Source organism: Biomphalaria glabrata, chromosome 3 (assembly GCF_947242115.1).
Source record: "Biomphalaria glabrata chromosome 3, xgBioGlab47.1, whole genome shotgun sequence".
NCBI classification, from domain to species: domain Eukaryota; kingdom Metazoa; phylum Mollusca; class Gastropoda; family Planorbidae; genus Biomphalaria; species Biomphalaria glabrata.
In genome coordinates this window covers 35,751,379-35,769,556 of record NC_074713.1, presented here as the reverse complement: position 1 = coordinate 35,769,556, position 18,178 = coordinate 35,751,379, and the positions used below count along the sequence as shown (strand labels likewise).

The 18,178-nt window shown below is 35.8% G+C and overlaps 1 protein-coding gene across 2 annotated transcripts; it reads right to left on the bottom strand.

The window, feature by feature from the left end:
• Nucleotides 1–2,942: 2,942 nt before the first annotated feature.
• On the bottom strand, nucleotides 2,943–16,792 carry LOC106073621 (ribonuclease H2 subunit C-like). Of its 2 annotated transcripts, none has more exons than XM_013234231.2 (4): nucleotides 16,555–16,792; nucleotides 7,733–7,810; nucleotides 6,009–6,172; nucleotides 2,943–3,797 (listed from the first exon to the last, which is right to left on the bottom strand). In XM_013234231.2, exons 1-4 carry the CDS (start codon nucleotides 16,715–16,717, stop codon nucleotides 3,732–3,734), a joined length of 471 nt encoding a protein of 156 aa, XP_013089685.2. In that variant the 5' UTR covers nucleotides 16,718–16,792; the 3' UTR covers nucleotides 2,943–3,731. The 2 variants fall into 2 exon arrangements, with proteins under 2 accessions (XP_013089685.2, XP_055880747.1); XM_056024772.1 differs by lacking the exon at nucleotides 16,555–16,792 and adding an exon at nucleotides 14,377–14,526.
• Nucleotides 16,793–18,178: the final 1,386 nt, after the last annotated feature.

Sequence of the window (18,178 nt, the reverse complement as noted above, 5' to 3'; positions counted from 1 at the left end):
CATAAGGGATAAGTAGGGCTTTTTTTTCTATTAATTTTTTTCCCAAAGTAATCTTGGTCATGGGTGTCTACAAGATATGTGGGAATGTCATTTTTTATAGAGTTTCATTAACTAGCATTAATTTTATAATTTCTGGTTTTGTTGATACTGATAAAATAGTATCAACTGTTGATGCCCCAATCTTCTGGCCACTCATAGAGTGTTTTGTAGCAGAAATTTTGATGTGCCATATGCCCAGTGGCGTCACTAGGGTCGGTGTCACCCGGTGCAGTTAGCTCAGGACGTCACACACACACCCGCCATCAACTTTATCCAAGCTTTACCCGATAGAAACTATCGTTAATTCTTTTTTTTCTTTTGAACTAATACAGTCAGCTGATGACCTACTTTTTGCACAAATGTAAAATGAGTGGCAATGCTATCTTAAAATCCCATTGTCTATATTTTTAATATAGTGTTACGAATCTCACTATCCAGGCTCTCTGCAAACTGCACCATACATCACCAACTTAAAGAACTTGACAACTCAGGGCTCCAAAGTAACGTAACACTTTAATAGTTGAATAAATAACAGCCAATACTGTACAATTGGCAACACGTAGACTGTACAAATATCTCTCCGATAACACCGTACCGCCGTATCAACTCTTGCACTGGCCTCTCCGTCTCGTTCCGGGCTTGCACTGGGTTCAACAGTTCAGGACTGACTTCACACACTAGGCTCGTTGTGTCGGACTCGATCGCAGACCAAGATCAAGACGCCAGTCGTCTCAACTGTACTTGACAGTACTCCGCACTGAACCGTCGTAATGCTCCGTACAGAACCACACCGTTGAACTGTGCTGTAGTCGACCGTGTTCTGAACCCCTGTCGTGAACCTTCTGTCGTGGACCGTCCTGACTGCGACACCTCCGCTCTTTATATAGGGTCCCTAATGGCCTTCTAGAACCGGACGGAACTTCGCTCGACGTATCTAGCTTCGTCACACGACTACATCCCTCGTGACGCTCCTGAGCTCTGTTCACGACGCCGATCCTTCCCGAACCGTCATGTTGACACTCGTCTCGGCTGACCGTCGTAGCTCATCACGGCTGACCGCTCGTCTAGCGCTGGCCTGGGGCGATTTGCGTCGGCTGACTACACACATACCACTACCCCCATCTGTGCCACCACCAGGTTTATAACAATAGTTTCTCATATTGTACAATATATATTTATTAACATCACCTAAATATGTTTACTTTGTTAGACTTATAGACAGGAAACAGTATAACATTACGCTGTGTTATTCAAACTTTGATTACCACCTAAAGGAGAAAATGAACTTTGCAGTTACTTTAGTCATCTATTTGTCTTTGGGAGCGTATAAAGATCCTCCAACGATGTCCGGGCCGAAGCCCCGGGCGCCAAGCATTTTTTTAAGCATTTCTGAACTTCAGAAACTCACTCTCCTTAAGTCTAGCTTGTACTATTTCGAGTTGTAAGAAGATTGCAGTCAAATAAAATTAAATTAAGAATAGGTGGGCCGTACCTGAATCGTGAGACATTCGAGGCAAATGAACAGTGTTTTTCAAACATTTACCGTTCACGCCCCCCACCCACTAAACATTGTCTTTTTTTTTCAAAAATAGTGTTATATATATCATTTTAAACTATTTTGGTACCGGTATAACCGCAAGAGAGGCATCAGCACTGTCAGGTTCCCTATCAATCCAGCAATGTGGTCTGTTGAAGCGCCTTTAGCTTCTCCAAGTGTTTTCCTTCGTTCACAGCTTGTGTAGTCTTCAATGTATTTTTCTTCCCGTAGTAAGAAGAGCCCGTGTTAGTGTTAAATATAACGGGGTGGGACGTTCCGATAATAAGCCCAATATTAATAATAGTTTTTTAAAAAGTTGCTCAAATTAAGTCTAATAAAGAAGGAGGGAGCATTGGCCAATACTATTATACGAGGGATGTTCTAGCTACATATAGCGCACATTTGTCTTAACATCATCTTTGAGTTCAGTAAGAAGCCTTGCGGCAAACTTGTCGTTTTTGTCACAAAAAAGTTGACATAGCAATGTTAAATACATGAGAAAATTTGGACCATTCTGACCATTCAAAAAGAATCACATTAACAGAGACATTTTTAATCGCTTTTTTTGGAGAAACCTCACACAAAATGGTATACATTTGAAAAGATCTTTATTAGTAGTCTTTATCTTACAATATTTTAACTTTTTAAACTTTTATAATGCCATTTCACTGGGCTAATATTCAACATTTGAACAGACAGCTTTTAAATTTTACCGTGTAAAATAATTTGAATTGCGTCACCCCCTCCCCATTGGTTAGGACGTCGGGCCCTCAAAAGAGAACGTCGCCCTCCCTCCCCAATGTTTGAGGAAAGCTGCAGTAGTTTATGCGAGTTACTAATGGGCTTGTTGTCCTAAGATCATCCTCATCTTTAGAAGGCGTCTTGTAGTGGGCCTGTTCTGTTCTAACAAAAAAAAACGTCAATCGTAGGATGGTACATTGGTCAGGAGAAAATGGGTTAGAATCTAGATTCATATTGAAGAGGCAATAACATGTTTTGTTTAAAACAGCCTTTTGAATCGATCTTGCTGCTAACATAGAAAAGTTCTAATTGAACAATAAAACGATGTCAAATAATTAATAATTTAATTTTTCTTAAAATTTGTTAACAAAGTCGCATTCACCTAATTGATACTAAAATATAAAATAACTATGCAAATACAACAAATTTTTGTTCTTTAAAAAAAGATTGCCTTTGCATCTCCCTTGTTATCACATAACTTTTTGGACATTTGTACCAAAGAAAATAAAATATGTACAATAGGGCCTAAAATAAAATATATTGATTTAGATGAGTACAGTAGATATGCCTAGACATATTTGGGTATACATCTATAGGTTGTTTTTTATTTGCTAGTTTTTGCTGATATTCAATTTTTCCATTCAAGTTTTTTTTTTCTAGTTTTTGCCAATATTCTTTTTTTTTTTTTTCATTCGGGTGTCACCCCCCAAGTGACGCCACTGCATATGCCTAATATTCTGAATACTAATTCATAGAAATTAAAAATGTTACTTTGTGGAAGAAGTTTTGCAATCATGTGCTAATTTTGAGATATGCTGTTTATAATTAGAGGGCATGTTGGCTATTGGTAAAGAGCATTTTGGGATTTTGAATTTTAGGATTTCTGGGACTAATGGATAAAGTAAGGCAGTTGGCCACATAACTTCCATATTAACTGTTAGCCATAGAAACAATGACCTTTACATCATCTGCCCTATGGCTCACAGAACACAATGTCTGAAAGGGGAACTTTACTTGTTTATAATTACAAATTAAGTAAACTTGTAATATAAAGGACAAAGCAAAGTTGTAGTAGACAGATGTTTTATTAAATCATTTAGTGCCAATATAAGAACATGATCATTTATATTGCAACTTATTTACATATTACATTAAAGCATCCTAAATTTAAAAAAAAAAAGATCAAATAGTTAAAAACACTCATTTAAAATGCATATTGTCATTTTGTGGTTTGAGAGACTAAATTTCATGAACTATTTCATCAAATACATTTTGTAACAAAGAAAAGGTTGTTGTTTCTTTTCTGGAAGGTGAAATCATGTAAATGAATGTTAGTTATTCAGTAGAGTCATACTTTTTAACCTCTCTTTAGCCATTAAGCTGTAAACATTGGTATAGGTTCCATTGCAAAGGATTACTGCCCCTTGATACTTCTTTGGCTTAAATCTTCTGTAGTATCATCAACTATTGGCCTGTGGAGCTGAAAAAAAAGAAAGGAAAGAGACAAACCTTGACCTTCCCAAAAATTGTACAAAGACAGTATTGGCTATGAAGATAGTAATATAATACATCAGTGATGCCCAACCTTATTTGGTCTGCGGGCCATTTTTATTTCAGCATTCGTGTCGCGGGCCATATCCCCAAAAAGAAAACAAAATGAAATATACAATAAGCTATTTTTAATAGTTTTATTAGTGGACCCACTTACATAAATTAATGTGATGCATGAAGTTTATCTACAACCATTTTCTGAATATCTGGCTGCATAGATGAAAGACCAAGTCGGACCACTGAATCAAGATGTTCATCCGTGAGGCGATTACGTAACATAGTTTTCGCCATTTTCATCATTGAAAAAGTTTGTTCACACAAATAAGTGCTTGAAAACATTGGGATCATCCTTAGCGCTTGTTGTCAAAGATTTGGAAAAGTTTCTGCAGGTAACACGGAGTAGAAGTCAACAGTCTGCATCACTTGAAATTTGTCAAGCAGGGATGTCTGGCTTTGTAAGTCAATCAGTTCCAGTTGCAGATCTGTCGGAGCACTTGACACATCGGCAGCAATCGGATTTTCAAAAAGACGGATTTCATTTTTTTAATTCTGAAAATCCACAAATCTTTCACTGAAATTATTCAACAAGAGCCTCAGAAGTTAGATAATTCTTTCTTTAGGAAAGACATATTTAGCTGCTTATCATTTTCGTAGAGTGGTACAGGTTGGAAAGTGGACAAGATGCACCTTTTCCGCCTGTTGAATGAAGAGTTGCAATTTTGTTTGGAAAGCACATATATGTCTGCATACACATGCAAAATCAATTTGTCTTTCCCTTGTAGTTTGGTGTTGAGTTCATTTAGATGTGATATCGCTTAAAATAGCCAAATCCCACAACCATGAGGGGTCGTAGTGGCACTTGTTTTGATTTATCGGTCATAAATATTTCAATTTCGTGTCTCAAATAAAAAAAAAACGTTTTAATACTTTTCCTCGGCTTAACTAGCGCACTTCATTGTGAAATAGAACGTCTTCATATTCGGACTCTATTTCTGTCAGAAACTCTTTGAAAGTTCTGTGATTCAACACTTGTGATTTGATGAAATGTAAAGTGTTGAGCATAATCTCATCATCACATGGTCCAGATTCAAAACCTTTCCACAAAGATTTTGTTGGTGAATGATGCAGTGAAGTCGCAGGTGTTCAGTTCCATTTGACTCAACAACTTTTTAAATAACTCTTGTTGTCAATCCGCTGTGACATCCAACCATATTTCTAGCGCCATCAGTAGTCCCTCTAACTAATTTATTCCAAGGAAGAACAAGGTCCTCTATGATGGCTGACTCTTCTTTGAACAGGTCTTCTCCAGTTGTATGCATGCTCCTCATAGCTGCTAACTCTTCTGTTATATCAGAATTGCTGTTTGTACCGTGAATAAATACCAAGAGTTGCGCAGTATCCGTTATGTCAGTGGACTCGTCAGAAGCAATAGAAAACATTTCGTCAAAGAATGAGTGAGAATCCAAACTTAAAGAGAATATTTTTTCAACATTCTAATTTTTTACATTTTTTTTACATTTTGTTCCAAAGCTTTGGCGGGCCGGATAGGATCACGTCGGCCCGCGGGCCGTAGTTTGGGCATTGCTGTAATACATGATTGGAATCTTTTTTTCCCTCTATGCCTGCTATTATATCTATGTAAGGATTTGGGGGGGGGGGGATTACTGATGTAATTTCTGTAATTAAAGAACTGATTGGAAAAAGAATGAGGTGATCGGCCAACTATTTATGACAACTTTATCCCCATCCTTATCCTAATCTGTTTAGTGCAACTGCTGTGGATCTTGAGTTTGAATTCCAGCAAATATTTTCTTATTGAAAATTGTATAGTATTGAATCAACTCAGCTCTGAAAAAGAAATTTGTTGAGTGGTTGGCCATCTTTGTATAGAGATAGATACAGGAATCAGTCAACCAACTTACCTGCCCAATGGACCATTAGGATGCCTTGAGAATTTTTATTTAAATATGAGATTTGAACATATATGGTTTTGAATGAGAGATTAAAGAGATATTTGCCCAGACATATTAAAGTACTTTCCCTTTCAGACCATGCTGTCTACAGGGCAGATAATGTAAAGGTTATCTATTTCCCTTTTTGCCATCATGAGCTATTACAAAAGAAAAAAACTTATTCTCACAGCAGATGCTATATCCACCCACTGAAATCCTTTCTGGAGTGAATCATCTGATGTTGGAACCTTGTCCAGATTCCAGAAATTAAATCGATCAAAAGAATGAGTAGCAATAATACACCTATCTTCATCATCTGTTGTTCTTGTGACTGGGTCCTTCACAACAATACCTGAAAAAATATTTGGACAAAAAGATGTTTATTAATTATTTAGGTTTTCATTGCTGCTATCTACTTCCTAAAGAAAATGTAATGTTATGTTAATGTAAATATGAGGGCCTATTACAATAGACCTGTTTTCTATAATGCTGCTCTGATGGGGGAGGGAGGGGGGATTTTTTTAAATTTTTTATTTGAAACTTCACTCATTTAACATAGGTCTACACCAGGAAATCTGTTACAGCAAAAAAAAAAGGAACATTGAGCTTGTCATTATTGACTTGAGAAGCCAACAAATAATCAGAGATTGTATTAGGACTTTTTTTTTAGTTGCCGGGTTTTTATTATTACACTATTATCAAGCACCCAATTCAGGTTTAGCTGGGTAGAGGAATAGATGGTCCTCGAAGGATTAATGTCATAACATGGCCTAAAATTGTACATGTTGTGGATGTTCCTTTAGAATTAAAGATTAATACAGCCTAGCCCAGCCTCTGGAAAGCTGAAAGCGGAACATGGCAGCGCAGGGTTTGAGTCCAGGAACATCAAGACAATAATCTAGGGCATATACCAAAAAACATATCCATAACTGGAGAGGAGGAAGAAAAGTGATACTAGAATTCCTGGGCCAGGTATGTGGAAGGGGCTATATAAAGTGGGAAGTTCCAATCAACTCTTTCTCACTGTAATTACTTTCCATGATCCGACGGAATTATTCATTTTGTTCATTTATAGTTCACTTCCCTTTTATGATGAAACTTCTAGAACTTTTGAATCAAAAAATATTTTATTTGGTATTAAAATAAATGGGAATGCATGCTCTTTTTATAGAACACAAATTAATGTTTATAAAACAAACACAAAATTTTGGTCAAATCAACAATGGTATCGTCAATTAGGAGAGAAAGAGTTAAACATAACAGTTACTAGAATTTAGAGGCCAAAAGTATAATAATTTGGAAGTGATGAAATCTAGGCCAATTCATTGGAGATAATTTTTATAAAAAAAAAAAGGGGGGGGGGGGCGTCCTGCCAGAAAATTATGTGGGAGAGCAGAAAGATGCAAAGGATGCAATTAAAAAAACAACTCTTAAATTGTCATTCACAATTTTTATCTTATTAAAATATTTTCTAGTGCTGTGATTAAATATGAAGATATAAATTCAAATAATCTGTCTCTTTTTTGAAGCCATTAACTGCTTAGTGTTCTTTTCTATGCCAGTGAGGGCAACCTGGCACCTGATCCAGTCTAAAGCATTTCTTGAGAGCACCTGTTATGCCATTCCTGACCAATGCCTTTTTTTCCTCCAGAAAACAAACCCGAAAGTCCCACTGTGACTAAGAACAGATAATTTCATTTACAACTGAAACATATTATAACTATCTCACTGTAAACATGAAATTTTTAAAAATCTATTGCCTCATCAGTCAGTTTAGCCAGCTCGCTTCTTGTTGATGTGGACCAGTTGAAGAGGACATCATGCTATTTCCCCACAAAATACACAAGAACTATATCTATCAGCTCAGCAGAAATTATCTGGCTAGAATAATGAATTTACAAGAACTTCTTACCTGTGTAACCAGATGGAATAGAAATCTCAATTCCTTTTAAAGGCCTTCCTCTAAAGACAGCAGTTAAAGTTTCAGTCTCTGCAATATAGGTAATAAATTAGGTCATTCTGTTATTATGTTAATAGAAATTGAAATTGTTTTTAGATAAGTCTTTCACTTAATATTTCATTTTATTAAGTATTTTACTGTATATAGTCTACTATTTTAATTTTTATATATTCAAGAAAAACATAAGTTTATATTAAGCGTAGTTGAATTAATTAGTTTGAATACCAGTTGTGAAAGAGGGGGGGGGGGGGGGGCAGAAGGGGGTATTTGAGTGAATTTTACAGTGATCTATTTTTAAAAGCATTAAACAAAAAACAAGAAAAACTGGTCGCCCCCACGTCCGTTACATAGATGTAATAAAACGTGACCTCAAATCAGTGAATATCAATACTGACAATTGGGAAGACATAGCTCTAGACCGCAACAGGTGGAGAGAGACAGTGACCAAGAAAGCTATGGACAGTGAAAGTACATGGGTTTCAGCCCAGGAAGAAAAACGCACAATCCGAAAAACGGCCAGCTCCTCTACCACCGAAGCAAAAGCCACCTTAACCTGCGCTATCTGTGGACGGGAGTGTCTCTCCAAAATAGGGTTCCACAGCCACATGAGGAAGTGTGCTCTGAGATGAACCATAGTCGTTCTACGACTGAAGGAGGCCAATGATGAAGATGAATGAAAACAAAAATTACACAACTTGAGTTCAATCCTCCCCAAGGGGACTAATTCAATTTATACCACCACATCTTAGTACAATTTCTTTACTTTGTTTGATACCAAACAAAATAATTAATTACCAATAGTTAATGAACTAATTGGTTAATTCTTTTTATTGATTCTTGTTTTGTCAGATACAAGAAATAATTGCGCAAAATTCAACTTGATCCAAGATTGGGTGTGAAACTTTAATGTGTAAAACTTTTAACCAGACAGACAGAGCGAGCTGATATAAGCTTTGTAATAAAATTCTTGGTTCTGACCACTCACTCATAATCACTAATTCTACCACTTGCAGTAGACAAAAAAAATTAACATGTTCCTACAAATTTAAGCCTAGGACAACTTGGCCATTTTCAAGATTGAAAAAAATTAAATTTACCAAAAATGCTTTTTTTATTCCCAACTTTTACCAGATATGTATTTGAAAGCTGACATTTTAAATGTCTAAAATAAAAAAATACATTTCTTTCACTTTAAGCACTTATTAACATTTTTCAGTGTAGCACAATTTAAAACTACTAGATCTTGATCTACAAGTAGGCCTATATTCTAAATCAAAACTTTATAAAGTCCTACCAATTGTGAGTGAGTGAGTGTGTGTGTGTGTTTTTTTTCTTTTTTTTTTTTTGGGTGTATATTACATATTTGTGAAGATTGGTTATTTTAAATAAGGTTCCTCTCAAGATCTAGATCTATGACTGACAAAATAAAAATAAATAAGTAAAGAGTGGACTAAGTAGTGATGTTTCTTCTTTCAAACTGTTCCATGGGAAGAGTAGTGCTTCAATAAATTATTTATCAATACTTCTATTTTTTACGGGTACAAAATGTGTGTAATGTGGGTGTATTATGATAGGCTAGGACTAAGAGGGTATGCGTTCATTTGTAGGTTGAAAAAAAAATTGGGGCAGCTTAAAAGTTCAAGGTTGTTGGGAGTGAGGGCTTTCTATTGGAGGATGCCAAAAAAATATGTGTGATATTATTGTAATTAGGGGTGCACCGGATAGTCGCTCCGGATCCGGCTTCTGCCGGATATCCGGCGTTTTTTACTATCCGGTGCTATTCGGCTCCGGTCGGATATCACTACCGGATAGTAAAAAATACACCTATTTAATATGCATAAAGTGGACCTCGTTCCATTAATGTCTGTTATAGAATGTATTAATGTTTATACTAAAACAAAATAATGTGCTTAAAAATAGAGTCATTATGAATATGCACCAAACATCGTTTATTATAAAGACAAGGCATTTTAATAACTTAATATAAATAGAAATGAAAATTTACATCATAAATGCGCTTTACATACAGAGCAGCAATGGCTGGCACTTTTTTTTTTCAATTAGTCTTGACCTTTGAGTAGGTTAGTTAACATGTTAAAATGCTACATTCCTTGACTACGTCATGCTGACCAAACGTCTGTCTAGCTGTGTGCGTATATCTCCACAGGTAGAGATGAACAACTTCCACCCCTTTTATTTGTTTAGTCCATCACATTGAGTTTTTTTATAGGTAGGCGACCACAAGTTAAATACGATGGACGTAGGTTTAATGTCAGCGTATTGACACTCTCTAGAGGTCACACCTTTCGAGGAAACTAAGTTTGTTTACTTAGTGGTTAATCTTTATTAGGGGGGCTGGACTACAAGAGCCACACCTCAAAGGTAACTAGGTATAGTTCCAGATGAACAACTCCCTCCCCCTTTTATTTGTTTTGTTCATCACAATGAGTTCATTGATTGACAGGTGACCCCAAGTCAGATACGATGGACGTAAGCACTCTCTAGAGGTCACACGAGAGAACTATGTTTGTTTACTTAGTAGTTAATCCTAATTGGGGGTGCGGGGTGGGTTGGGGTGGACTGGACTTCAAGCTAAACATCTACACGGTTTTCCGGACAAAGAGTTTGTTTATTTGGAGAAAAATCTTAATCACATGGTTGGGCTAGAGGCCACACCTTTTCAAGTGTGCCGAGTTACTTGAACATAAATCTCAATTAGTAAGCTGGACTAAAGATCAAATGCATCTAAACGACTATAACACACCTGACATCCATAGGCTTACTATCGTTCCCTTTTGTAACAGTTACTGAAACCACGAATAAAATAATTAATAAGTAATAATTAAGGAAGATGTTTCTTACATACGTTCTTTGCATTTAATGTTTCTTACGTACGTTCTTTGCACAATAAAATAAAACAATGATAAGCATGTTTGCGTGTGTGTATTTTTTTTGCCTTGTATTAAAACCTTTAGAAAGAAGGCTAATTTCATTGTTGAATTCTTTTGACTTAATAAATAACGGAAAACCTTACAGTACATTTTAAAATCGCATAAAATAAATTGAACAATAATACCGCAGTTAGATCTAGCAAACAAAGAAACAATATGCTGGAGCGTAAAAAAACAACAACAACCCTTGACCTCTAACTAGTGGACGGGTATAATTTATCTATATGCTTGACTGACCATGCCAATGTGTTATCTTTTTTGACTGACACCCAACTCTATTGCGTGCGTATGCTCAGGGAAAAAGCAATGCTTGATGGTTAACACAAACAACTATACACACTACACTAGGGCTACATGTGTAGGCTCATTAGGTATATCTGACCAAGTTGATGGTCTGAAATTCATGAACACACACAACCGACCACTATACAAGGCAGATTGTACTTTACTTATGAGATTTACATTAGTAACTAGTTAAATATATACTAACATTATTTACATTGACCTTCCTACACACATCCTTTACAGTTGGTGGCATCGTACATACACACAGACACACTCATGCTATACAGATTTTTAGAAATACTGTTAAGTTTGAATAAATCAATCAGTAACAGAGTTTATAAAACAATAAGGTTTATAAAAGGAAAAAAAAAAACCAACCAATATAGGTATGTTATTTAACAGTTTCGTAAAATGTTCAGCAATACAAGATATTTACAAGACACTTAGGTATCCGGCTCCGGCCCCGGCCGAATATCAAATTTTACTATTCGGTCAAATCCGGCCCCGGTCGGATATCAAAAAGTACTATCCGGTGCACCCCTAATTGTAATACTGGCTGTTCCACTGAATATACAAGGTGTATTGTTGGGGGAGGGGTGTTTCATTTTAAAATATTGTGTTTATATGTGGGGGCTCTATAGTGCAAGGAGATGAAAGGCGACAACTTATGGGCCTAAGAAGTATTTGTGCATACTCTATAATAGGGTGTTACGGGCCCTTAATTTGTAGGAAGAAAAAGACAAAAAAAGGGCATATATATAATTTATATAATATATATAGAATTGAGGGTTAGAAAATTGTGTTGGTAGTGATGGAGCATTCTAATGGGTTCCATTTCATTAAGGAATTTAAGAATGTTCCAGGCAAAAGAAACATATATGGCTTAAACTGTAGCAAAGCACCTGTATCAGTTAGTATTTATATGTATATAATATTATATTTAATTGATCTATAGATAGATTTGGTTTATATTTATAAATACAATAATATATATATATACATACAGGTAGTCCTCGACTTACGACGGTGTTCCGTTCCTACGCGGTGGCGTAAACTGAATTTCGACGTAAGTCGGATCATACATACATACAGAGTACTGTAGCATAATAACAGTACTGTACTGTACTGCAAACACTTAGCCTATACATACACCTATTCCAATACATAATTATCAATAAAAACAGTAAAATATTGTGCAGAAAAGTAATTTCTTCCTTTTCTTTAGGGTCAGATGAGTCTGGCTTACGTTTGGAAGCCATAATGAAGGGTCCTATGGCATGCAGGAGACTTGTTTTCCTCTTGTAACGGTACAGTGTAAAGTACTGGACTACACTACTGTATAAATGTATTCTTCCGCCACTGCACGTAACTCTACATTGCAAAAACGCGTAAGTCGGACTGAGCTGTCGTAAACAGCGCCATAACCATGAAACAACGTAAGTCGAGACAGTCGTAACCCCAGGTCTACCTGTATATATATTTATTTATTTATATAGGCCTATTAGACATATTTATATGGAGATCTAGATTCTAGATGATAGTTGACTTGTCCTCCTATAGATTACATAGATGATAGATAGATCTATATTTATATTTAATTTTAAGATATATTAATGAATTATAATTCTAATTACTAATTTAGTAATAGTAGAAACACTAATGTCTAATAGTCTAAAGACTAACTAATAGAATAGATCTAGATCTAATCTATATATATATGTATAATCAGTGCTTTTTTGTGACGGTACTCACTGGTAAGGCGTATAGGTACCTTTTTCAATGTGTGGAAAAAATTCTAATTTTTCTTGCATTTTAACGTTTTTTATTAATTCACTTTAGTTAAAAGTTAGGCAATCCAACGCTGAGTACCGGCACATATTTTGTTTACAAAAAAAGCACTAAGTATAGTTGCTGAGTATAGTAAAGTAATAAATTAGTATCATCTATAAATAATCTATATATATAATTATTAGTCTAGATCTATAGTCTATAACTGTAGGCACTAATAGGCAGTATAGGCTATACTGTCAATGCTGAGTCTGAGGCCCTGCCCTAGAATGCCTAGATTGCCCTAGATAGTTCAAAGACTAAAAAAACAAAGATTTACTGCTGCAAGGGTAAACAATTGTATAGAAAATACGAAAAACATGCATATATGTAACCCTGCCGGACCAAGTAAAACAAACGACGTTTGGGCCACAAGGCCTTCATCAGCTACAAAACAAACAAAAAATAAAAAACAATTAACACAAAATAGTCTTATGTTTTTCGTATTGCCCTAGATAGAATAAATAATAATAAATGATAACTTAGACTACTTTGTACTTAATTTACTTATTCTAGATCTTATCTTACGTATCTATAGATCTAGATTCTAGACTAATTAAATTGAATTTGTTAAATTTAATTAGTTATATAAAAATTAAAATATTCAAATTAATATTATAAATAATTAATTATAATAATTTAAATAATTATATTAATTAATTAGAAAATAAGAGATGACAAGTTACTTGAATTGAAAAATAGTATTTGTTAAACTGAACAATGAGAGTGAGTCTGCAGGGAAAGCCTGCTACATTTTGTCAAACTTAATTTCAAGCCATAGCAAATCATTTAGTGAATTAGATTTTATGAAGGAGTGTGTCGTTAAAGCTCCCGAAGTAATTTGTCCAGAAAAGGTGAAAACATTCAAAGAAATAGCATTAACTAGGAACACTGTGGCAGATAGAATAAATGACATGTCAGTCAGCTTGCGTGAACAATTAAAGAACAAAATAGTTGATTTAGAATTATTTTCATTGGCTCTCGATGTCAATTTTATGTAACAGGTGTAGCACAGTTGGCTATATTCATAAGAGCCAGTGGTAGGAATTTTGAGATACAATAGGAGCTACTTGAGTTCTGTTCTATGCATAACACCTCAACAAGCGAGGATGTTTTTGAGAAATAACAGGTGATATTGTTTACCTTTGGTAAAGCTAGCTAGTCTAACAACGGGTGGCGCAATAACCATGAAATGAAATGGTTTTGATGCAAAGTTACTTGCAAATATAAAAGAGACTTACGCTAATTTTAAATTTCCTCATTTTCAGTGCACCATTCACCTAGAAACATTCTGCGCACAGCAATTGCAGTTGCAACATGTCATAAGACTGCTTTCAGTCGCTCTCTTTAAATCCTCGCCAATTTTCAATGTTTCTGGATGACATTGGACATGAATTTGATTGTGCTCCCTACTACACAGAAGTCCGCTGGCTCTCATGTCATAAAGTATTGAAGAGATTTTTTGCACTGTGTGAGGATATTGTATTGTTTCTGAACATGAAAGGTGAACCTGTTGAACATTTTCAAACTTACGAATGGGTTCAGGATTTGCCATTTGCAGTTGATCTCACTGGTCAGATTAAATTGTCACATCTGCGTGTATTCATGTGAAGTGCTTTCAAGCAAAATTATGACAGTGGATAAACCAAATATGAAGAGAAAATCTTGTTCACTTCTCAACATGTCAGGAACTAAAAAGATTAAGTCATCTGATCAAAATTTGTCATCAGTGATGAAAGTGTGACTTAGTGTCAATGGCAAACAAACTTCAACCTGACATTAATAAACTTGTATCCCAGAAAAGATGTCAAGCATTAGGACAAACAAAATAATGTGTAATCATAGCAATTTTTAGCTATTTTTTAAATATTATCGCCTTATCCCCAACTACCTTAACCTTTAAGATGTGCTTGTGGAAGGGAAGGCAGAACAGAATGATAAATTTGTCAAATTCAGATAAATCTAACAAAAAAATTAAAGACAAATCGGGAATTTTTTTTATTTCTAAGAATTATTACACAACTACAACTACAATTTTATATACCTTGGGAGTGTAGTCAGTGTATCAAGTGGAACAGATGAAGACATTAAATGTCGTATAAATCTAGCGCGTCAGACATTTACTGATTTACACAGCTAAAACCAACCTGACTGTAAATCTCCTCACATCTCACCAAACTAAGAATCTTTAACTCTAATGTCAAGGCTGTCCTATTGAATGGTTCGGAAACATGGAGAACAACTGAAGCGACAACAAAAATAGTACAGACCTTCATCAACAGATGCCTGAGAAATATCCTAAAAATACACTGGTACGACAAAGTAGAAAACACCAAACTGTGGGAGATGAGTGGGCAGAAAAATATAGAGGTGTAGATCTTAGAGAGGAAGTGGAGATGGATTGGTCACAAGAGAAAATGCCGATAGAGATCTAAAGACTGTTTTTGACAGTAGAAGTTCCCTGTAAGCAAGCACTGATAGTTACTTTCATTAGCCTACAGTGACAGGATTGCGCAATGCATCTGGCCTTATTCGGCACCTTCGACACGCCCTATTACAGTAAGACCTGGACTTCATCATTCTCTGGTCAATCTGTTGTTTCCCGATCAAAGGATCCAGCTATACACACCCACCCCTCCCCTCCCAGCCCCATGTTGCAGTTTCACCCCTCCCCTGACCCCTCCCTGCCCGCTCCCGCATTTTCACCCCACAGCCCTGAACACCCTCCCAGCCCGCTTCCGCTGTTTAACCCCAAACCTGACCCGTCCCAGCCCGCTCCCAAAGTTTCAACCATTTCTTGAGCCAGTCAGTCAGTTTCAGTGACCTTGGTTACCTAGCCACATTCCTTGATTCTTGAGGCTAGATTAGAGAAGACAGTCATTTTACCTGGGATATTTCTATTAAATGAATAAATATTTATATATGAAATTCTTTTCTATAAGGACATCAGTTGTTTATTGCATGTATCCTCAAGCACATTCTAGATACAATGCAACAAGTCTCATAACACACAACATTACACTAGACTAGTCCACTAGATTTATGCTTAGATCTATTTAAATTCAACATTCATTTCAGCTCTATTGAAAAATGTTACAAGCTGTCAGCACCTTAAATCTTCATCAAATCATTTAAAATACAACTTCATAGATCTATACAATAATCCCATCATATATAGGGCAATATAGGCCTAAATCTATTTAAATTCAATTTCTATGAAAAAAAAATAGGTACCTAAATTTACGCTTTATTAATGTCATTCCAATTTTAAATAATAATATTTTACTACCCCCCCCCCCCCCATTCCTTTTTTAAAGTACTACTTCTACTACAATAGTAAATATTCCTATTATTTCTATTTGTTTTATTTTCTCTCTCTTGCAATCCGCTATAAGCTGGCGATATTTATATAGGTCTGTGAGTCTGCTCTACAGCGCTATTAATTCTATTATTTCTATATGTTTTTATTTTCTCTCTCTTCGAGTATGGTTTCAGCTGGCGATATTAAAATCCAATTAGGTTATCTCCCCCTGGAAATAATTTTCTTAGCATTGATTCAGCGCTGAGACATCACAAAAATCTGGCCAGTGGTTGCCAGGTGCTGCCTAGAGACGTAAATACGGCAGCTAAAAGCGGAAATTACCTTAGTAATAAAATATAATCATTAATAATTATTAATAATAAATAATTAATTATAAATAATAATAATACCGATTTGTTGCTCTGCCTCAGTAGATCTAGATATTGTGGTATTGAAAAAGTCTGAAACATTTGCTTCTCCGTCAAAGTTTATATCACATGGAATGAAATGACATTTTTCCGAATGCGAATTCTGTCTTGTTGGAACCACGGAAACATCAATAGTCGTCGACATATTTTCGCAGACTTTTTTTGTACACAATGAATGAACCACAGACCTATATAAAATATAGATCTAGATCTATTATCGAACGTTCTATATATGTCTGTGGAATGAACCGACGTCACGAATGAACACTCTTGGGTCTAGGTCTTATATAGGTTAGGTCAATCAGCTACTGCTAGTCTATAGTCTATGATATGAATAGGCCCCGGGGGGGGGGGGTATTTCTGGTATTGAAAGCCAACAAAATGCATATTCTGAGGTATTTACAGTGCATTTTCCTGCTATTAACAAGTTTATTTTCAAAAACCTAATGTGCTATTCTTACTGACTTAGACCCTCCCGCTCCGTTCGGCGAATTTGCCGTCAAGCTGTTTGCATAAAAATCTGTCACTGATAATGTCTGAAGCCTCTTCCCACCTGTACTGAGGACCTCCATAAATGTGTGGCGCCAAGTTGTACTAGGATGTCATCGCAACTCTTCTTATGCGTGATTCATTTTGTCGGAGAACATGTCCTGCAAACCTCATGCGACGCTCTATTACAATCTTACTAAGGGGTTGACTCCCACTTCGGCATAGGATTACCGTGATTTAGACTAGAGATGGGAAACGAACCGAACCCGAACCGAACGAACCGAACTCGAACCTCACTTATGACCGAACCGAACCCGAACTTTGAAACTGCTTGGTACGAACCGAACCGAACGAACCCTCCTTTTCTTAACCGAACTAATTTTGCAATTTTTACATCCCTTTTTATATTTTGGGTTTTCAAAAAATTTCTTAAATATTTGGTATGAACTATTACCTAATATTCTATTTAAATGCGAATGATTCCATTATACTTTGAAAACTTGGGAGGGGGTGGTGGTGGTATTTTGAAAAAAAAAAAAAGCGGCTCGCTTTGATTCCCATGGGTTTTTCCGTACGTGCCGACTCTCCCCTAACCTTGAATGTTCGCGGGCTGTTTGCAATATTGGTTTTGAGTCGAATAGGCGCCCTCTAATAAGATCTAGATCTAGATTTAAGTTCCTAGTAAGTAGAAAGTTGACATTAAAATATTGTCACTTTTATTTGAGATGGCTGTTAGTTGAGAGTAGAATATTTCTTGCCTATTAGAGAGTGTAGATATAAATAAGTTCATTTGTGTTCTAGTTTAAAATAAATTTTAATTATCTTCTATTAAGTGATTTATTTTTACAAAATTGTGAAGTATTCTATATTGGAATATTATCAGTGGCGTAGCAAGGGAGGGGGAGGAGAATGAGAAATGTAAAATCCCCCCGGGCCCCCAAATTAGTGTTTTTTACAATAAATATTCAATATTACGCAAAATGCAGGTTATCCCAAAGAGGTCCAGCCCCTCCCGAGCCCTCAAATGATGAAAAATTCCTATCTACGCCCCTGAATATTTTTTACTATTATTCTGTTTTGCATTATTGATCATCAATATTTTTAATGCAGCGTTTCT